This window comes from Manis pentadactyla, chromosome 10 (genome assembly GCF_030020395.1).
Source record: "Manis pentadactyla isolate mManPen7 chromosome 10, mManPen7.hap1, whole genome shotgun sequence".
Taxonomy (NCBI): Eukaryota; Metazoa; Chordata; class Mammalia; order Pholidota; family Manidae; genus Manis; species Manis pentadactyla.
In genome coordinates this window covers 93,165,415-93,187,366 of record NC_080028.1, presented here as the reverse complement: position 1 = coordinate 93,187,366, position 21,952 = coordinate 93,165,415, and the positions used below count along the sequence as shown (strand labels likewise).

The following is a 21,952-nucleotide window of genomic DNA, read 5'->3' as shown; positions in this document are numbered from 1 at the left end:
CCAGGTATCCAGGTTAAGGAGAAAGGAGTCCATTAGCCCTGCACTCCGAAGAGATGATTGTCTCCTGGCTGGAGACTACTGTGATTTGGATGCATGATTCTCTGGGGACAGATTCTGGATATAACAATGTATTAATTTTGTTTTCAAAGGAGTGGTTGCTTTCTACTCCACATTATTGCTTTCTTTCCCAGGAATTGTTCCCTCTACAGGTTTCTAGGGCCTTGCTTGCCGAAAGGAGCTAGGAAGTATTTGGCACCTCAGAGCCCTTTGTTTTACTCTGCCTTGTAGGCCAACAAAGATATGATTTCCTAGTGCAACTCAAGGCCCTGGTTTGGTGACTGTTATGCATCCTGAGTTATGTCCTTGGCACCTGCTTCTTACTTTCTTTCAGGCCTGGTCTTGAGCGTAGAGACCCTAAAATAACCAAGGGTTATCATGGTCCACAGGTAGTATACAGAACATTGTTTGTTGATTCTTTGTATCATTGCCTCTGTATACTCCCATCTGTCTCCAAATGTCAGCTCTCCACTTTCCTGGGAAAATACATTTAGTGGAGAAGTCTTGAGCTAATCCTTGAGGAGCATTGCATTCTCAGGACATGCTGAGGAGGGCTGGTTTGCCTGATACTGAGCATCTGCTGCAAACCTGTGACCCAAGTGGTCTTGGGCCTTTGAGTTCTTTATTCTCTGGGGATCTGGGGCATGGCTCTTAGGGATGTGACCTGGCCTGCTGTCTATGGTTTTCAGAAATGCAAGAAAGCAGGCTGGGGGCTACCCTGAAATTGGATGCAGTTAGGAAGTACTTCACATAAATCAGCTTTTCTTGGAAAAGATTGTGATGGTGATTGTAGGATAAGTCTGGGAATTATTAAACAGGATCTATTCTACAATCAAACTCCATCTCACATGTACATACATGCATACACTCCGGCTGAGCTTTGGCTGTAGGAATTCCAGGCAGAACTATTAACAAATGACCTCTCCTCCTGAGTGAGTCAGTTTACAGTTGACTCCTTCAAGGGCCTCATTCCTGGGGGTAACTGAACAGGGTAGAGAAGGAGGACTAATGTGCTGAAGGAACAGGCCTTCTGAAGAGACTCTTAGGTCTCTGGCAGTTGGTGAAATGTATCCATTCTTCATCTCCTCTCACTGTCTTCAAAGTGTCCTGTTAGGGCATCACAGCAGCAGAGGAAGCTACTGCTTTGCTCACATAGATGATCTCCCTGGGCTCTGGATGTGTGCTCTTTTCATTCTCAGTTGTTCTGCTCTAAATTGAGTTTTTTATTTCAGTGAGACCTCGGAAGACTGTCCGGGGCAAGCAGGGTGTTATCCCTGCTGTAGTGAGGCCAGGCCGGCGGCCAGGTAAGAATCCACATCCTACCAGGAAGTCTCAGCTGAAGGCACCACCCATGGATGACACGGAGGTTGATGAGCTGGTAAGAACTATTTACTGTCCTTCCTCTTAAGTTTCTGATTTTTATCCCCCACTCCAGCTTTAGGAATTCATCAGGCAACAGGTGGGAGCCTCCCCTTCTCCTCCCTCCTCCTCTTGCCTCACTGTGGAGGCTGATAGAGCAGATGGGTGAGCCTGCACGCAGTCGGAGGCAGCAGGCCCTCCAGAAGCAGCTATGCCCGGCATCCCCTTGCTGTAGCCTGCAAACACTGTCTCCTCTAGCTAACAAGCAGCTTGTGACTTGCTGAGGATTTTAAAATAGTACCCATGTGTTTCCAGTGCTTCAGAGGGGCTTGGTCTCCACTGTGGGAATGTCAGCGATGTTGAGCCTCACTCACTCGGGCTTTTTACCGACAGTTGTTATGGGAGGGCCATCATCCTCCCCTCTGCTCCTCAATTGGTGTAATTTTAATGCTTTTGCTTTAGATTTTGTCTGAGTTTTAAAGAACAAAAAGAGGCTCTTGAAAACCTTGTTTTGACAGATCAAATTGGTGGGAGGGGTGGGCATAAAGCAAGCAAGCAGGGAGCCCAGAGGGCATTGAGATCCCCCTCTCGCCCAGCCCTACCCCCTTCAACTCTGGCTCCTGCCACTGAGTCACAGCCTGCTGCGGCTACCTGGAGGGGAGGCCCACCCTTTCCTCTTGCCTCTCATCTCCCACATGCCTGAAGTGGGGAGCCCAGCAAGAGAACTATTACCTTTTGCATTTCTTCCGTTAGACAACCCACACCCACAAAATCAGCTGCTGGTGGTACCCAGAGCCAACCCGGCTTTCTGCAGTTGCTTGTTCAGACTCAGGTGGTGCTACTGTAATCCCAGGTCCATCTACTCTCAGAGGCTAGTGTCCTGGTGACAGTGGCCCTCTCTGGCTAACCTCTAGCAGAATTGCTGCAATACAGCAACTGCTGCCTGTTGCCTGCTCCTTTGATCACTGTCCGCCAGGAAGGAGGCGAGTGGGCTGTGGGAAGATGCCTGCCCTCTGGCTGACTGTGCTCTTGACTTGAATGTCAGATGATTTTGACCATCTCTGCTCCATGAAAATGGTTGAACTCTTCTTTTTTCTAAAATAATGTATACATATTTTCTACTTCCTCCCACTTCTTTTCTCCGACCCCTAAGAGTGTTCTTTCTTTGGCACAGGTGCTTCAGACCAAGCGGAGCTCCCGGAGGCAAAGCTTGGAGTTGCAGAAGTGTGAAGAGATCCTCCACAAGATTGTGAAGTACCGCTTCAGCTGGCCCTTCAGGTGAGCTTTGTGTCCTAAAGCATAGGGGAGTAGGACCAATCTGGTAGGTTCTAAAAGCATCCTAGTAAGGCAACTGGCTGAGGGAACACTAAGCTAAACCCCTAGGAGCTACCCTGACCCTTTCCTTTCAGGACATGCCGTGTTGCAGTAGCAGGGTAATTAGCTTTCCAAACTGGTGGAGACAGCTCTTAGTGTAAGGTAGACACACCTTCACTAGGCTTGCCAGTGGGCTGATCTCAGCAGGGGTGGGCATTCTGGTACAGGTGGTTTGATAACAAGACTTCTGTCAGTTGTTTTCAAGGCTGTGCCAATATCCCCACAGGGAGCCCGTGACCAGAGATGAGGCTGAGGACTACTATGAGGTTATCACCCACCCCATGGACTTCCAGACAGTGCAGAACAAATGTTCCTGTGGGAGCTACCGCTCTGTGCAGGAGTTTCTTACTGACATTAAGCAAGTGTTTACCAATGCTGAGCTTTACAACTGCCGAGGCAGCCATGTGCTAAACTGCATGGTGAAGACAGAACAGTGTCTGGTGGCTCTGTTGCATAAACATCTGCCTGGCCACCCATATGTCCGTAGGAAACGCAAGAAGTTTCCTGATCGGCTTGCTGAAGATGAAGGGGACAGTGAGCTGGAGCCTGTTGGACAGCCCAGGGGACGAAGACAGAAGAAATAGAGAGGCAGGGCCCTGGTAAGGGAGCTGAGGCTGGGGAATCGGGAGGGTGGGGGGAGGGAGGCAAGAGAGGAAGATGGAGAACGTGAAGAGAAGAGATCATAGGGAGTCCAGTCACACCTGTCATCCCAAGGTTGTGTTTCCAGAACTTTCCATGGGGCCTTAATCAAGCAGAGCTCTTTGGAGAGCCTGGGTTGGCAGTCTTTGCTTAGAAATATTATAGGTGGTAGATGGCCTTACCCCCCCTCCTTTCTGAGGGTTTCCAGGAAAGTTTCCAGGAAGAGTCAAGGGGGTGACTTTTCTTGTGACCCCATTTCCTTCCTTTCCTGAGGTCCCTCTCACTTTGGCCACCATGCAGTGCCAAGCCCTCTACCTGCAGGGGAGGGATCCTGTATTACCTAGAAGGATAAGGGTAGTAAGGCCAACTGGGGAAGTGGTGGTGGTTTTTTACCTCTCTTTATCCACAGTCTTGTTTGCTTAAGCCCTTACTCTGTCCCTCCCCGCCTCCCCCCTCAGGGGTCAGTATTGGTGAGTGCCACACAGCACCCTGTATTCACCAGCATCATGAAACAGTGTGGTCTTTTGAATTGGTCTTGGCAGAGTAAAGGGACATGTCCTGGAGCCATTCCTGAGTACCCCTCCCCTTCTTTGTGACAGCTCTCTCTTACTCCCTCCCCTCAAAAACAGGAAAACAAAAAACATAAGGCACTTCACTTTGAGACTGGAGTCCTGCTTATAATCATGCATATAACTTTGCTTTGATGATCTGGTCAGAGGGGTGTTGGAGCCCAGCCCACCCACATACTAAACAAGCTCTTAGGGGAGCAGAAGAAAAGCAGGAAGAATTTAAATGTTTTTTTTTTAATTGACTTTTCTAGTTATTAAAGTTGCTTGTTTCAGCAGTGATATTGTATAAAGAACATCTTGTAAAATATTTCTGTCATCTTGCTTTGGCACATGTACAGTACAGTTTATATGATGACGTGTTTGCTTTTTCTTTGCCCCGTCGTCTTCCTCAGCCCATCCTCACTCCCTCAGAGAAGCTGGGTTGGAGGCTTAGGGGGCAAGGAGCGGGATCTGGGGGCAGGAGCGTCCCTCTGCCTGCCCTGGTGGCCTCTTCCACCTCCTTGTCTGTTCTGACTTCAGACTTGGAATTCACTGAGAACCTGAATTCTTCAGGGGTCTGTGTCAGTGGCGGGTAGGAGGAAGGATGGGCAGAGCAGCTCACACAGCCCCTTCCCACAGCGAGTCTAGTGCTAGTAGTTACATTTAGGTAAACTTTGTAGTCTTCTTTTCCTTTTACGGCAGATTTTGATAAAAATGTAAAACAGGGTTTAATTTTCTTTTCTATCGACTTTGAATTTAGAAATTTGAGCACCTGTGCTCTTCTGTGCGTATTTAAATTAAGGGAAAAGAAGTCCACCAAGGGGATTGCAACTCCTAGAACTTGAGAATGAATAAAGCCTCTTACTATTGAACCTCAAGGTGTGGTCCCTGTCTCGCCCCATCCTCCTTGCCCAGGAACTGTGAGGATTTGCTCCCGTGGCTGCTGGCTGGATTTACTGTCCCTTGTCCCACAGGCCTGGTGTTAGCACTGACATTACGACTTCCCAGCCACCTACACCTTCCCCTGCCTCTCACCCTAGAGCCGTCTGTTCTTAACAGTGAGAATCATGTGTTCCTGCTTCAGTGACACCCAACTTGTTTGTTGTTTTTTAAACTGTCTTTTAAGGAGGAAGGGTCCCATTAAAGGGTGAACTTGTAATAAATTGGAATTTCAAATAAACATATGTACTTGTGTTTATAAGGAAGAAACGGTTCTGGTGACTCTCTGTTCCAGCTCTCCAGGGTGGTGGGTGGTGTGCTCCCAGCATGGTTCTCCACAGGCTCCTTCAGCCAGTTCTTCAGGGCCACAGGACCTCTGACTTACGTCTTTTGCCTCACAGTTCAGAACCATCTACTGCATTTCTTTGCTTCCAGAAGATATTTCTGATGCACTGGGTAATCAAAGTGTGAACTTTAAATGCCTCTCCTGGCCTTGGCTCTGTTTAAAACCCCAGAATTTTTGAAATTTCTAGGAATTAGGAGAAAGTGTTTTTTAAGGTTTCACTATGGGAATTTGGATAGTCCTTGAGGACTTAATTTGGGGGAAACTCCTGGCATTTATTTAAAACACTAGTTTTCAAGGAAAATTTCAAAAAGAAAAATACACAAAAGGAGAGTGAAAATACAATGAATTCCCATGGACTTGGCTTCAACAATTCTACCATGTAGCTGATCTTGTTTTATTTATGCTTTCATCTATCTTTTATGCTGCGAGTTTTTATAAAGTCTGGTTGATTTGAGTAGGACACTGGCTGGGTGGCATCCTGCCTATGGAATTCAAAGATTTGCAGAGCCACTAGTGACCCCGTTTGCTGCGACATGAAACCGAGTTCCCAACCAACTGAACCAGGACAGCAGAAGGAAAACCTCAGTGCTGGGTGTGGGTTCTGCCACTAACATGCTTTGTGGCCTGTTAGTATGGGCTGTGAGCCAGGCCTGCCCTGGGCAGGTGAGGATTTTTAGTCCTACAGGGGAGGAAGTGGTCAGTCAACAAGTTTGACCAACTCTCACGCTCTGGTGGAGGGAGCTGGGCTACTTCAGATCATTTTCTACACAATCAGACTTGGGGCTCCCAGCCCCAACTGTGAAATCCTGTTTGTCATATGGGTTTCTTAGGCTACAGTAGGATGGCACCTCTGGGGCCATGTCATCTTATCTAGGGTCTGTCTGTATTCTGGTCTTGTTCAACCATCTTAGCCCATTGCTTGGGTGTGGCCTAGGGGGAACCACCTAGTTTAGGTAGACTACTTAGGTGGGGACAGGAGACTGCTTCCTGAGGACAGGTCAGAATTACTTCTGAGAATCAACTGAGGCCTCTTCCTTGTCCTGCCTGCTATTCTTTCTCAAATGCTGTCTCTGGGGAGGAGGTCAGGGGTGCCATTGAGGTGGTGTCTTTATTCCAGAGCAGCCAGTCGGGCCAGCGCCTCTTCCACTGGGAAGACACTCCTATGTCCAACTTCCCAGGGAGCCATGGTGTCCTTAGCAGGAGATTGAGAAACTCGAGCCAGGTAGGACAAGAAGGTTGCCCTTCCTTCACCACCCCTGCCCAGGGCCTTCTGGCTTTCTCACACCCAAGACTGCCTCTGGAGTGTTGTCCCAAATGGGACAGAGCAGCTGCTGACTTCCACTGGGGTCTGTCAAGTTGACCTTAGGATCATCTCTGCTGACTCCTGTGAACTTTAAACTGTTCTCTGGAACTAAAACACGTCAGAGCTGAGAAGTCCTTAATTAGGACCTTCTCCTGCACACAGGCTCAGCTTGTGGCAGACAGCGCTGTTCTGGAGGTCCACCAGGGCCACCAGTGGAAGGGGTGAGGGCACAGTGCACAAACCAGTAGGTGTTGGTTCCTGAAGCCTTTTTGTTCGGCTATGGAATTTCCTTTTTGGGGAAAGAGGGTGGTTCTGCTGTGGGTGTGGTTTCTCTGGACAAAACCACCCTGGTTTGTAACACCTGCAGTTCCCCCCCATCCCCACCTTGTGATCTTGTGCCAGCCAAACTCTCCAAACACACTTCCCCTGTCTGTTAAAAGGAAAAGGATCAAATGGAGGACTTCTGGAAAAGGTCTCATGTTTTCTTTTTCTCTGGGTTTCGGAATTTGCTATAGTTGTCTTCGAGGGCTGAGGCCTTAGCTGGTAAGGCCCGCCTACCCTTCCTGCAAGCCCTGGACCATGTGAACGAGCCCAGCTTCAAGGCACAGCCCCCTTGGGGCCTGTCCTGACTGCACTCCCCCTCCTCCCCCCATCCCAGTTGTCCTGGAAGCCAGTCTGTTTCCGTTGAGCAGGACATAGCCAAGCACCACACCTCCCCCCATCTACTGACTGGCAAGGAATAGGGGTGAGCTGGTGCCCTCTTGGCACTCACCCTTCCCCTTGCCCATGCAAGCATCACTTGCTTTTCTCTCCCTCAGTCTCCAGAACCCTCTACTTTTGCTCTGCTGCCCCTGCCTCAGTGCAGGCCCTTAGCAGCTTCACCTCTGTTCTCTACAAACCTGGCCTGTAAATCCAGTGTTCCCTGACTCCCAGATTGTGCCCGTCACCTTCAATCAGCTCATTCTCTCAGTCAAGGAACCTCATTGGGACTTACAAGGTGTTATTAGGGTCACTTGGCTCTGTTGGTCAAAGACTGCTCTGAGAAGGGAAGGATTTAGATGGGGAGGACATTCCATGGGCACAAAATATATATGCAGAGGTAGGAGGGTTGCAAAACTCCCTTGGAGGTCAGTACTCTCCCTTGTGCTGAGTAACAGCCCTTAACCCCCCTCCGCTCTGACGGAGCGTTCTGGGACTCTGACACGGCTTGTTCGATCTTCGTTTGGTTTCTGGCATATCCCTGTGAGACTGGCGGTCAGTGCAGGACAGCGCCCTGGCCTGAGGCACCCTGAGCTTGGGGGCTCATCCCTACTTCTGATCTGAAGCAGTCCACCTTGGGCACCCCCTTGGCTCTAAAATGAGTCTGGACCATTAGGGCCTCTAGGCTGTGATACTGAATGCTGACTCTATTACGCACACAGGGACAGTAACCAAAACTCACCTGGCTGGAGTCACAGCGGCCAAAGCAGAGGACAAGATGGGGCCCCGGCGTCTGACGCCAAGCTGATGGGGGTCATCCCCATCAGAATGGCCACACACACCTTGTAGTGGACAGAGACGGTACAGATCCCAGCAGCCATGGGCTTCCCTGGCACACACATCCACTCTGTACTTTTCCCCATCCCCCAGTACACAAATGTGCAAGTTACCTTAGGGGAGTCATGAGCATCCCTTTCTCACTGCTGCTCTCAGTACCTCAAATCTAATCAGCCCTTTAGGAGCTGAGGGCCCAATTCTCACTACACTCAAGGGCTCCCCATCGCCATGCCCTTGTCTGTGCTACCAAGTTGCCCATACCTCAATTCAGCCCCATCACCACTCCACCTGGACAGATGAGGGGGTGGGGTGCCCTGACTAGGGCCCGAAGGAGTGAGGTGGACACCAGCAATTTTCTAAGGCAATGAGGACAGTTGGACTTCAGCCTCAGGCCCAGCAAGAGGACAGAAGGATGGGCCCACAGGACAGTGGGAGCAGGTCCTGAGCCTCTAAGGGAAACTTTGAGACAGGCTGATGGCCTCATTTTCTATATAAATGAGGAAAGCAGTCTTACCCACAGCCCCTAAACAGGCTAGACTCCCCAGGGCCAGAGATGGGGGTGTTATCCCAGGGCAGTCCCTGAGTATCCTGGCCGGCATCCCAGTTTCACTTCAAGAAGCAGGGAGCCTAGGCCCAGAGAAAGGCAAACAGGTCGCTGAAAAGAGCAAAGACAGGTGAGAGGGGAAAACATGCAGATCCCGGGATTCCTGCAAAATAACAGCTGTCCAGGAAGGATGTCCTCCTGATTGGCGGGAGCCAGAGGACAGGGGCCAGGGGATAGACCCGGCCCCTACCCCCAGCTCTGCTCACAAGGGAGACCCTGGTAGGACCCTCACCTTCTTACCCTCACCCTTCCCAGCCCAGACAGGACTCATCGATGTCACACGGGGTTTATTTCAGTCACAGCTTCCAGAGAAACTCAACAATAAATTACATCATTAAATAAACTCCCTGCTGGGCCACACCCCCTTCTGCCACTCCTCCCCTCCACAAGCTCCCAGCGACCCCTGGGGGGACTCAGCCAGGCCCAGCCCCTGCACTAGGCGGTAAGGGAGTGGGCCTCACTGGGTCCTGACAAGCGAGGTTGAAGGAGAGACTCCCCACCCCGGTCCTGGTCCCCTCACACTCACTTGTCTGACCTTGACAGCTGGGCAGCTGCTAGTCAGCTGTCTCCTCCAGAGGGGGGCTGGGAAGGGGCAACAGCCGCCCCGGGCAGGCCTGTGTCCCTAGAGGTGTGTGGGGTTCTCCAGCGAAGGGTCTGTCTTAGTCATGTGCAAGACCACTGTGGGGGTCTTATAGTGACAGTGGGTGCCACGGCCATAGCCCCCCGGGACCCGACAGGCCTTTGCACGGGCCCGGCCAGCTGCCATCTTGCGGTGGCACAGGCTCTGCCAGCTCTGGAAAGTCTTGGAGCTCCATACCCAAACGCCGCTGGTGATACCCACCACAAGCGACATGAAGATTTTGAGCATGAAGACAGCCACGGTGGGCACTGAGCCTCCTTGCAATGAGCAGTCCCTCCGGCCACCAGGTATGGTGGCCACTGAGCAGGGTTGCTCTGTGGCTCGAAGGCGCCAGAAGTCCATGTTGAGGCGCTCATAGACGTAGCACACGATGACGCAGGTAGCGGGCACTGTGTAAAGGATGGAGAAGACTCCAATCTTGACCATGAGCTTCTCCAGCTTCTCTGTGTTGGTGCCGCCTGTCTTCATGATCTTGCGGATGTGGAAGAGGGCCACAAAGCCAGTCAGGAGGAAGCTGGTGCCCAGCACCAGGTAGCAGGAGAGGGGCACCAGCACGAAGCCAGTGAGCGCAGCCGCATCCATGCTGGCCACGTAGCAGAGCCCAGTCAGCTCATCCCCGGCCACCTTGCGCAGGGTCAGGATAACGATGGTCTTGAGGGCTGGTAGGCCCCAGGCCGCCATGTGAAAGTAGCTGCCATGGGCCTCAATGGCCTCATGGCCCCATTTCTTGCCAGCCGCCAGGAACCAGGTGAGGGTCAGCACCACCCACCACAGCGAGCTGGCCATGCCGAAGTAGTAGAGCAGCAGGAAGACCAGCGTGCAGCCCGTGTTCTCCAGGCCCTCCTGGATCACGTAGAGCACACCCGCCTCTTGGTCGCAGGCCACGCTCTGGGCACCCGCCACGGCACGGATGAGAAAGGCCAGCGAGTAGACGTTATAGCACATGGAGAGAAAGATGATGGGGCGCTCGGGGTACTGGAAGCGCTGAGGCTCCAGCAGGAAGGTGAGCACGGTGAAGGCCGTGGAGAAGAAGCACAGCGCCGACCACACGGCCATCCAAACGAGCGCGAAGTTCTTGTCGCGCCGCGACCAGAACACCTCGATGCCGGGCCCGCAGCGCGGCGCGCAGGAGCGACTCTTCTCCACATACTGGAACTTCTCCGGGTTCTCGCAGGTACCGCCGCCACCACCCTGGCCCGGGACGGCATCGCCGGGGGGCCGCGCGGGCCGAGGCGCCACGGGCAGCATGCCCAGGCCCTTGTGGGGCTCTGCGGGGCCGGCCGTGGCGTTCTCGGGAGCCTCCATGCAGAGCGCGTGCGGGTCGTTGCGCGTAGGCAGCCGGGCGCAGTCCAGCGAGTCCGGCCAGCCGAAGTTGAACTGCTCCATGATGGGCGCGCAGCGCAGGCGCGCCTGCTCGCACATGGGCCGGCAGGCGGGGATGGGCGTCGAGACCTGGTCGGTGCACATGGGCGCGTAGAGAGAGCACAGGAAGAAGCGCAGGTGGCTGTGGCAGCCGTACTGCACGAGCGGCGCGAACTCGGCCAGCTCGGCGGCCGCCTCGCCCTGCGACGTGTGGCCCAGCAGGTTGGGCATGCGGGTTAGGTTGTAGCCGATGCCGCGGCACATGGGGATCTCCACCGCCTGGCACGGCGCCGGCCCGCGCCCGCGCTCCGGGTCGAAGCGGCCGATCTCCAGCGCCGCGCTGCCCGCCGCCAGCAGCTGCCACAGCAGCAGCGCCCGGCAGAGCGGCGGCACGGCCATCCCGGGCGGCCCCGGCTCACTCGGGCCGCGTAGTCCCGCGCCCCCGTGCCCGCCCGCCACGTCGCGGAGCGCGGGCCATCCCCGAGCCGCCCGCGTGTGTCCGGGTGCGGCCGGGCGCCGTGGGCAGCGCGCAAGGAAGCCGCCCGCAGGAGAGGAGGCGCCGAGCCCGCCGAGCAGTCACTGCCACGGCACTCCACCAGCCTCGGAGCCAGAGCCGGCGCCGCCTCCCGGGACTCAGCTACAAGCCTCGGGGCGGGGCTACCGGAGGACACGCCCAGGGGCAGGCTCTCCGCGCGCCGAGCACGCCCGCACCGGGCTTTAAAAGAGCCGCGTCTCACAGCTGCGAGCCCGCGCCCGTTGGGGTTCAGTCGAGCTGTGCCCGATGCAGGTGCGACTCCGTCTGCCCGCGCACCTTTGGTTCTTCCCCTTCTCTTGCTGCCCGACCTCTCCCGCGACCGGACAATCAGCCAGAAGCGTCTCCTCCCCGCGGTCCCCCTATCGGGTCGCCTCTTCTTACCCCAGTCAGGCACCACATTTTCAAGGCTCCCACGCGTGGGACGCCTCAGCCTTGCATCCTCTGCCTCCTCACTAGTTGAATGTGACTGGTCTCTTCCCTTTAAGCTCAGTTTCCTTTTCTGTAAAACAGGCAGGTAATCCTGTAAAAATGGACAATTCATTTGCTGCACACGTGCTGCTTATCATTCACATTGTACACTCGATCTGATTGTCTCTTCTCCGCAATCCAGGAACCCAGCTGGGGAAACTGAGGCCCCGGGAGGAATGCCATATCCAAGGCACAGAGCCATCAAGTGTTCCACCTGCGATTGTCTGACCCCAGACCCCATTCTCATTTCACAAAGTTGCTGTGTTCCCCTCAAGAGAGCTGTTGTCACCCTATTAGCCCGGATGCTCTGCTCTCTAGGGTGTCCCCATGACACCTCTGGGACCCACTTAGAAACTGTTCCCACAGAATTGAAAGACTTGTTTTTTTTAATTGAAGTATAATTGACATAGAACATTATATTACTTCCAGGTGTGCGACATGATTAGATACTTGCATACAGGGCAAAATGACCACAATAGTTACCATCTGTCATCGCACAGTTAGACACTTTTTCCTTGTGAAGAGAACTTCCAAGATTTGCTTTCTTAGCAACTTTCAAATACCCAATACACTCTTATTGACTGTAATCACCGTGCTTTATGTACATCACATCCCCAGGACTTATTTTATGACTGTAAGTTTGCATCTCTTGACTCCTTTCACCAATTCACCCATCCACCACACCCTGCCTCTGGTAACTACCAGCCTGTTCTCTGTATCTGTGAGTTTTGTTTGTTTGTTTTTTAGGTTCCACACCTAAGTGAAATCATATGGTATTCAACTGGAGGACTCGAGTTTAGCAGTTTCCCTTGCCCCCCTCCCCTCCTCCGTCTGAGCTCCCTTGACACAGGGCTTTCCCTGTGAATTCATCTCTGCCCAGGGAGCCTGCAGCTCACTACGCTGTCCACACTCCCACCACCCAGCCAGGCCCCCCGGAAGGCCCCGTTCTCCCTCCTGTGCCTGCAGAGTAGAAGCGTGACGTACAGTGACATCCTGTGGCATTCCTTAGGAGTTCACCCCATTCCCAAGAGCCATCAGGATGATGCTGGGTTCTTAGTCCCAGTGGGAGGTGGCAGGCACTGTCCTTCCCCATGTACCAAGGCACTGCGCAGTAACTGTGAGCCCCTAAGGATCTGACTTCGCCTGCTGGTGACCGATGACACTGAGTGAGTGGGGTCTGACACTGCAACTCCTGAGTGCGCACAGGCCCCCAGGTTGGGAAGGCATTTCTGAGGGTCTGGGGTTATAGGGGCTGCCTGAAGTCCCCTCGGCCCTCCCGCCTCTGTCCAGCCAGGTTCCCACCATGGTTCCCAGGTAACTCTGGGGGTGAAACCCGGCTGCCAGCTAGCAGGCCACCCAAGGTCTGGGACTCGCCTGGGGGCTGCCTTCCCCCATTCCTGCTCCATTTCCCCTCATCCCTTGGCCTAGGGTTACCTGGAAGACTCAGACTCAGACTCTGAATGAGCGCCAAACATAGGCCTGACCCCCTGCAGCTGCTGGGATGCCTAATGGGAGGCCTGCACTGGGGGGGCTGAGAGATTAATCAGGGACCTGCTGTGGGCCAGTGGGCCCTGGGCCAGGCATTTTACACAGTGACCTTGTTAACCCTCACAAAAGTCCTGCAAGGAATTCTTTCACCATTTTACAGACAAGAAATTGAGGCTCAGAAAACTCAAGCTATTTGCTTGGAATCACACAGCTCACAAAGTCAGTGTGGGCACTCAGGCCCCCGCCCCTGTCACCACCAGCAGAAGGGCTCCTGCCCGGCTGGCCCAGCTCAGCCCACATCACCTGGCACTTGGTAGCCATGAGGCACCAACACAGCTGCTGTAATTTGTGCCCACCTCCCCTTATTGCTGCTCTGGAACGGGGATGGGAGGAGGAAAGGGAGATGCTCTGTCTTGGGTGTGCATCAGCCTCTGGCTCTCCAAGAGGACCGAGAGATGGGGCATCTCTGGAGGTGCAGCCGGCGCTGTGCTGCCACATAGCACACACTCGGCCCACCAGAGCCGTGAGAGGTGAGGCTGCACTTCCCAAGGAGGTAGCGCAGGAGTAGTGTCCCTTTGAAGAAAGGTCCTAGCTTTGATCACCTGGTCAAGGATAATGGAGCTTCCCCAAATGCCAGTGGCAGCTTCCCTTATCCAGGGTGAAGCTCATGCTTCTGCAAGGGCAGCAGAAGTCCCTAAGCCACAGCCCCATGCCCATCTCTTTATGTCCTGCCACCACTCATCCTCGGAAGCCTCAGTGCCACATGTGTCACACGTCCAAATCTGCCCAGGACACAGGCCCTTCTCTTCCGCTCTGTGTGGCACAATAGCTTCCAGTATCACCTCCTATGGGCAGTTCCCCCAACTCTCCTGGACGGGGCTGGAGGCTTTGTTCTGGGGGCCCAGGGTCCTCACCCACCCGCTGTCCCCTGTGCAGTCACACATTCTTAGCTCTCCATCCGTGCCCCTGCCTCAATACCAGCAGCTGCTCAAGGACCACGGGGACGTTTTATTTCTGTTTCTTGCCCCAAGGAGGCCTAGGTGCATGCGTGATTGTGGAGTGTGACCCTGCCTCCCAACCCCCATGTAAGGTGGCTGTAGGAGGCAGGGCATCCGGAGCTGCCCCTTCTGCTGGAGTGGTAGAAGCTTTCCCCTGTGAGGGCTGGCTTGGGAGCCAGGGTTCTTGTGCCCCCACTCCCCACCAAGATGGAGAGGAGTCCCAGGGCCTTTCCTGTCTGTCAGCTATAGGGGGGAGGGTGCCCCAGGAGCTGTGGGATGCCAGGCCTGTCACCATGGCAACAGCTGCTCCTGGGAAGCCAGAGGTGGCGGGGGACAGCCCCGCTCCCATGCAGGTGCTGCCTGGGAGAGAAGGGGCCTCTCGGCTGCCTGCCCACCCACCCGGCTTTGTCACTCGATCCCACTCTTTACAAAGGTGGAACAATACCCGAAGGCTCACTGAAAGGGAGACTATGAGGAGGACCAGAGGGGACAGGGAGGAGGGAGATTACCATCAGTGCCCACCCCCATTCCTGCCCCACTGGGCAGAAGGGGCCAGAGGCGGTGGGAGGTGGGAACAGAACCCCTCTCAACAACTCCTTGCTGGGGGCGCTTGGCCACACAAATTACCCTGCACAATTGGGAAAGGACACTTCCCTGACCTGTGACCCCTGCCACCCCTCTATCACCCCACACTCCCAGAGGCCCTTCTTACCAACTTCTTCCCTGACAGTAGCCACCACTCAAACCCACCAGGCACACGTTGCCCCCCCTTCCCCTCCGTGGCTCTGATATTGCCTCCTCCAGGATGGCAGCCCCCCCAACCCAATGGCTCTGGTGCCCCCTGTGTGCCTTGCAGCCACCACATGTGTGCCTGGGAGCTCCTGGGTGGCATCTAGCCTGGAATAAGCCTCCATGAATGTTTGTTGAATGAAAAGAATGCTAAAAGGAGGAGGGAGCTAGATCTTTCTGGAAGAGGCTGAATGCAAGTGGGGCCTGAGGTTGGGAAGGAGTGTTGATCGGACCCTGGAGGACAGAGGTGTCTGTGTGAGAAGCAGGAACCAGGAGGGTGGTCCTACACCTCCTCCAGGTGCCCAGAACCCTCAGGAGGGGCCGTCGGTGGTGACGGAGAACGCAGCAGGTACACTGATGACCCCAGCTCCTGAGAAGATGGAGGTGGGCACCAACACGGTGTGGGGGCAGGGTCAAGTTAAGTGTATGCACACACAAGGACACGCAGGGACCTAGTTTTTCCTGTGTGTGCATGCACACGCCCGTGCACAGGGCAGGGCTGGGTAAGATGCTCAGGTGGGGCTCAGGGAATGGGCCCATCTCCTCAACACTCTGGTTCTGACTCAATTTCCCTTTACTGGAATGTCAAAGGCTGGACTAGATTGTTCCATTATTGCTAAAGAAATGCTTTAAAATTTTCTTTTTAGGGCTTTTATAATTTTCACAACTAATTCAACATTAGAAGTGAGCAGAGAAATAAAATGATCCTTTCTTCCTCTTCTTACAATCCTAGCCCTCGTGGGACCTATAGTAAGAGTTTAGGTATCTCTTTTGACACTTTTGTCTAGATTTCACAACCATACATACACGTGGTGCAGTCTTTTACTAAAATGGAATTAATATTGTACATTTTTATGCCTCATTTTTCTCCCTTGATAATCTATCAGGGACAGTGGATAGACAGATGATAAAAATATGTGCTGTAAAGTATTGATGGTAGAATCTACATTATGGGCATTCAGGTGCTCACTATAAATTTTGTTTAAATTTTCTGTATATTTTAAATTTTTCATAATAAGATATTTGAAAAAAGAAATCTGTCATGAATGTCTTTCCATGTAACACACAGGATCCAACCTATTCTTTTTAATAGTTACTCTGATTTCTGGAATGCAGATTTATTATAAATTATTCAGCTGGCCCGCTTTGGAGAGACATTTAGGTGGTTTCCATTTCAATCTATATTACCCCTGGCAGATACATGGGTATATGTATCTGTGTTTGGGGTCTACAGTCTGGTCCACAGACCAGATTTGGCCCACTGCTTGTTTTTGTAAATAAAGTTTTATTGGAACAAAGCCATGCTCATTGGTTTACATAGAATCTATGGTTGTTTTCACACTACAATGGCAGAGTTGAATAGTTGTGACAGAAACCACATGGCCCGAGAAGCTGAAAATATTTACTATTTGGCCCTTTACAGAAAACATCTGTCAACTTGTGTTTTTATTCCTATAGCATAGTCGAAGAACTTGTGGGGTCAATGGGTATGTGAAATTTTTTTACAGCATTATTGAAGTATATTATTGATGTACAATAAACTTGCACATATTTAAAGTATACAATTCAATGAATTTTGACATGTGGATATACTTGTGAAATCATCAGCGAAATTGATGCAGCCAGTGAATCTCTTCCAGTTAAAACGCAAATATCTTACTGGGAAGTAGCACACTAACATGTCAACAACTGGTACATCTATAATTGGTAGGTATAATAACTGGGCAATATAATGTGAAAAGAGCTTAAACCTAATTACTGTTTATTAAGCATTCATTTACATCTCATTTAACCTTCATAACACTTTATGAAGTGGCTACTACTTTTCTAATTTTTAGACAAAGAAACAGTCTTAGAGACTGTTGAAGCAACTCATCTAAAGGCAAGCAACAGTGTCAGGATTAAAAAAAGAGAATGAATATATCTATATCACCTCCAAAAGTTTTCTTGTACTTTTCCTCCCTTTTCCCAGGCAACCACTGAACTGTAGCCACTATAGCTTAGCTTGCATTTACCTTTTGTAAATGGATGTTAATGTGATTTTATGGGAATTTGTGGTAGCAAGCATTAATTGAGCACCTACTTTGTACCAGGCACCTCCTCTTTTAAGCCCCCCACTGCACACAATGCACAGCACAGACTGGACTGGGTGCTGGGAACACAATATGAACAAGACAGGTCACCTGCCCTCTGATGGCTCATGGTCAGCTGGAGTCACAGCACGGTGACCGCTATGGTGTCAGCTGACCTGGATTAGAGAAGCTGGGGCTGGCTGTCAGAGAAGGTGATACATGAGCAGGGTCTCAAAGTCCAGTGGGAGCCAGGTACAAGAGAGGGAAGGGTGTTCTAGACAGAGGGGAAAGCCTTTGCAAAAGCATTAGAGAGAAAAAGCAGCAGCCTGCAGGGGCCCAGGTGGAGGCTGGAAAGCCAGGAGGGATGGGGAGCCAGGAGGAGGTTTTACGGGAGGGGCTGCCCTTTACACAGTCCCCGCAGAGTGCTGGGGTGGCGGGGGAAGGACAGGCGTGGGCTCTGCTGGCGGCAGGCGGCGATCTGAGAGGTGACTAGCGCATGAGCCCTGGAGGAGAGGCTTTTGCATCTCGAGTTTGGCGGGCGGGGGCGGCGGCGCGGCGGGAAGCCTGCTGGTCCTGCGAGTGGCGAGTGGCGAGCTGCTGGGAAGGGGCGGGGCGCCGGGGAGGGCGAGCGGAGGGGCACCGCGCCCCCAGGAGCCGCGTCCCGGTGCTGCCCCGGCCCCGCCGGCCGCGGTGGCCACCCTGCGGCCAGGACGGGCCCGGAGGCGCCTGCTGCTGTTGAAAGCCGCTTTTGTGCGGCCGCCCGAGCTCCTCTTTCGTTGACGTTGGAGCCTGCTGCTTATTTATCCAACTCGGAGGGAAATTCAGCAGCGGTCGAGGGGGAAAAAAATAACCTCAGCTGCCGAACAAGGAGGAAGGAGGCCCCAGCAGGGCCCCGGGCCCTCCCGCCGCCCTGCCCAGCCCAGCCCAGCGAGAGACCTGGAGCGAGCTCACGGGCTCTCCCAGCGGCCCGGGCCTCACACTGCCTCCCCAGCCGCAGGGCCTGGGACCCCCACTCCCCTGAGGCTGTAGGGCCTAACTCCCTCGGCCTGGCCCCTGACTGGGGAGGCGCCAGGCTGGATGGCCCTAGTGCGTCCTGGGGCCGTTCTCCTGCCCCACCCTAGCTCCCACCACTGCGGGCTCTAGGCCACCCTGGCTTCTCAAGGTGTGAGGGCAGGAGCCCAACAAGGCCCATACGCTGCGGAGGCATGCCCTTTAGCCACTCCAGACCATGGCCTCCCTCAGCCAGGGGTGGACATGTGTGAGGAAAAGGTGTGGACATTGCCCCAGACCCTGCCACAGCCCAGGGAGGGCCTCCCAGGGCACACCGCCTCCTGTCCCTGCTTCAACCCTTTCAGATTAAAGCCCTCCGGTCCCAACAGTCCCTGTGTCCTGCAAGGCCCTTTCATACCCATGCCCTTATTTGCCCTCACTTTATAGTTAAGGAAACTGAGGCTGAGAGGCAGAGCTGGAGCCCAGGCCTCCTGACACAGGCCCATGCCCTGCTCCCCTTCTCTGCCATGCGTCCTCCCTCGGGACAGGTCCACTCGCCTGCCTGCTTCCAGCGGCTCCCATCAGCGTGCCGGTGACCTCACTCCTCTCTCCCCCAAAGGGCTGCACTCCTCTCTCCTCCCGCAGAGAGGGAGCCGGCCTCTTCCGGTTCTTGCGTGTTCCTGGTCTTTCCTGGCTGTGCCGTGGGGAGAGGCACAAGGCTTATTTCACGTGAAGGAAAGAACTCCCTGCCCCCATACATCTTTTTCTGTTGCTTGTACTCCTATTTCTGCAGAGAAAACCTCAAGTACATCTCTGAGGCGTTCGGGCTCTGGGAGGTGATGTCACAGGATGGTTCAGAACATGATTCCTGGATTCAGCTGCCTGGATTTGAATCATGCCCCAAAAGCTTTCCTCTCCAATAATCTGTTGAGCCTCTCTGGGCTGTAGTTTGTCAGTTTAATGATCACAGTGTGGGGCTGGGACTCCACCCGCAAGCCCATGTCCCGTTACTGTCAGTTCACATCCAAACCCTCCCTCTCCATGCTGCTTCTCCCTGCCCCGCCACACACATGCGTGCGCATGCACACACACACAGGAACAGTGTTCACTCTGTCTCTGCAGGACTCTGGGGTAAACTATTGTCTGAATTTGTCATTTTAAGCCCCTTTGTCATCAGGGCCACATTTTGACTTTCATGATCCTTATGCACTTTTGCCTTCCTGGGCCCCTCCCTCCGTTAAAAAAATAACTAAAATTCTATTTTATGATTCCAGTAGTAAAAAGATGAATATATTAATACATATGAAGACACTTTTGGACCTAAAAGTTGATTTTTTTTTCCTTCTGTTTTTAAAAGAAAGCCTTCCAGCGAGTCCCTATAGAAGCGCTGTGCGCCTAGCACGGTGCCGCCGATCCTGCTAGAGAGGTGGGCCCCGGCTGCCCACTGACTGCACCTCTCCCCGCCCTGGGCTGTGTCCAGCCTTCCTGCCTGGAGCCCACCTCCCACTCACGGAGCCCAGGGTCCCAACAGAAACCCAGCCCCTGAGCTTGGGCCACACCATTGCTGAAGACAGTCCCTCTGAGAACTGTATACCCTTCTCCATCATTGCTTCCTGACTTACTCTTTTTAAAGAGAAAGAAATATAATACATACACTTTATAACCATATATATTTAAAAATAACAAACATTATACTATACATGAGTTTAAATAATAAGCGAAAATCCACACTTCCCCCACCTGACCTGCCCCATCTCTGGGAGGAGCCCTTGTCGGTACGGCAGTCTGGGGTGTGCCCCTTAGACTTTTACAGACACGGATTCAAATGCTTTCTTACAAGTGAATAAAATTGGGATGCTTTTACTTATTTATAATCAATTTTGTAACTAAAGTAACACAGGCACATAGTTTTTTTTTTTTATGAGATGTGATTTATATTAAAATACACAAGTCTTGAGTGTTCAGCTTGGTAAATTATTAACAAAGTGAACACACCATGTGACCCACCCAGATCAAGACCCAGAGGATGCCCCTCACCCCAGAGGGCTCCTTGGTGTCCCCTTCCAGCCAGACGGTCCACTGTTCTCACTGCTCTCCTCCTGGCTTAGCTGCACCTGTTCTCAACCGTTGTATAAATGGAATCATATGGTATTTGTTCTTCTGAGTCTGGCTTCTTTTGCTCAGCATGTTATCTGTATGACTTATCTATGTAGTTGCGTGTCTCTGCAATTTGTCTGAGCCGTTGCTGGGACTCCATTGTATGGTCATAGTACCATTTACTCATTCTCCTGTTGATGGACACCTGGGTTGTTTCCAGTGTGGGGCTTGCTCATAGACTGCACATTTGTGTCCCTCTAAATTCCTATGTTGAAATCTAACCCCCAAAATGATGGTGTTAGGAGATGGGGCCTTTGGGAGATGATTAGGTCACGAGGGTGGAGTCTTCATGAATGGGATTAATATCTTTACACAAGAGGCCCCAAAGAGCTCCCTTTCCCTTTCCATTAGGTGAGGAGACAGTGACAAGACAGCCATCTGTGAACCACAAGGGGGACCCTCACCAGACCTTGAATCTGCCAGCACCTTAATCTTGAGCTTCCCAGCCTCCAATAACATGAGAAATAAATACATTTCTGTTGTTTATAAGCCAGTCTGGTCTATGGTGTTCTGTTAGAGCAGCTGAACAGACTGAGACAGGGCTTTTGTGAACAAGGCTTCAATGAACGTCCTATACCTTGTCTTTTGGTGGACATTTCTGTTGGGTATGAACCCAAGAGCAGAACTGTGTTATGGAACATGCATGGAATTTAACAATTCAGAGTTCCACGAGGTTTTTAAAGAAAACGGTGCTGTAATCTGACCCTTCCCCACCTCAGAGGTTACCACCATCAGCACTTCTATCCTTCTGCTATTTATCTGATGTTTCTAAATAATATGCTTGTACCGCTATTTCTCAATTTACCGATTTGGGGGATTGCCCATTGAGGGGAAAAGAGGATTTGGCTCTTTTCTGTCATAGTGGGAAAAGAGGATTTGGCTCTGTCATAGTTCTGTCTCTTCCTCAACTGTCTGATGGGGTTTACATCACAACCTTGGATTTAATGAACACTCAATGTTTTACAATGTCATGGTTAGGGCAGCCCTGCTGAGCACCCAGTGTCTTTTCATTTATATAACTATTGCTTCTTCTGAACTTAATAATTGTCATGCCTTTCCTTCCCTGCACCATTTGCCCACTGGCTTGATTTTTTATGACTTTATTCTCAAAGGCTCCAAGAAGTCAACAGAGCCTCTCCCAGATCCATTCAATAATCTATGCGATGCATTTTTCCTTGGGGCTCTCCTCTCAAGCCCTCTGTCATGCTGCCCCTAGGCCTGGGCATAGCTCTGGTTCTGAGGCTTTTCTTCCCTACCATTCTGGTGATTCCCTCTGCCTCTTGATGGATCCCCTACATTTTGGACCCCACAGTTTCCTTTTTTTTTTTTTTTTTGGCTGTTGTCCTAATTTAGAGAAATACCCTCTCCAGTAGTTTGCTGAAAAAGTGCATAGGAGATCAAATTTTTGAAATCCTGAATGTCTAAAAGTAAAATTTTCATATTACACTTACATGCAATTGATAGTTTGGCTAGAAACAGAATTCTAGGATGGAAACATTTTTCTCCCAGAGTTTAAAGGTTTTACCCCCACTGTTTTCTAGTTTTCAATGTTGTCATTCTACTCCTTTGCATGTGCCTTTCTTACTCCACCCCCTCCACTGAGGAAACTTTCAGATTCTTATCTTTGTTCTCAGTATTCTAAACTGGCTGGTGGCAGAGATTCTCTGCTTGACCAAAGTCTAGCCAGGTTCCCCTGAGCCCTCTTCTCCACTAGGCCTATAAAGACTTCCACAAACTAACAGATTCTA

At 52.2% G+C, this 21,952-nt stretch overlaps 2 protein-coding genes across 3 annotated transcripts in view; one reads left to right on the top strand and one right to left on the bottom strand.

Annotated features, from left to right (window-relative positions):
• BAZ1B (bromodomain adjacent to zinc finger domain 1B) overlaps window positions 1-5,186 on the top strand; it is an 81,461-nt gene extending 76,275 nt beyond the window's left edge. For both annotated transcript variants that reach the window (XM_036887324.2, XM_057487229.1), the window contains 3 exons: window positions 1,290-1,435; window positions 2,591-2,694; window positions 3,017-5,186. In XM_036887324.2, the coding sequence (XP_036743219.2) occupies window positions 1,290-1,435; window positions 2,591-2,694; window positions 3,017-3,374 (608 nt within the window). In that variant the 3' untranslated portion in view covers window positions 3,375-5,186. The remainder of the gene's footprint in view (window positions 1-1,289; window positions 1,436-2,590; window positions 2,695-3,016) is intronic.
• A 3,793-nt stretch (window positions 5,187-8,979) lies between these two features.
• Window positions 8,980-11,320, bottom strand: FZD9 (frizzled class receptor 9). The gene has a single exon (XM_036887390.2). It carries the CDS (start codon window positions 11,104-11,106, stop codon window positions 9,328-9,330), a length of 1,779 nt encoding a protein of 592 aa, XP_036743285.1. The 5' UTR covers window positions 11,107-11,320; the 3' UTR covers window positions 8,980-9,327.
• Window positions 11,321-21,952: the final 10,632 nt, after the last annotated feature.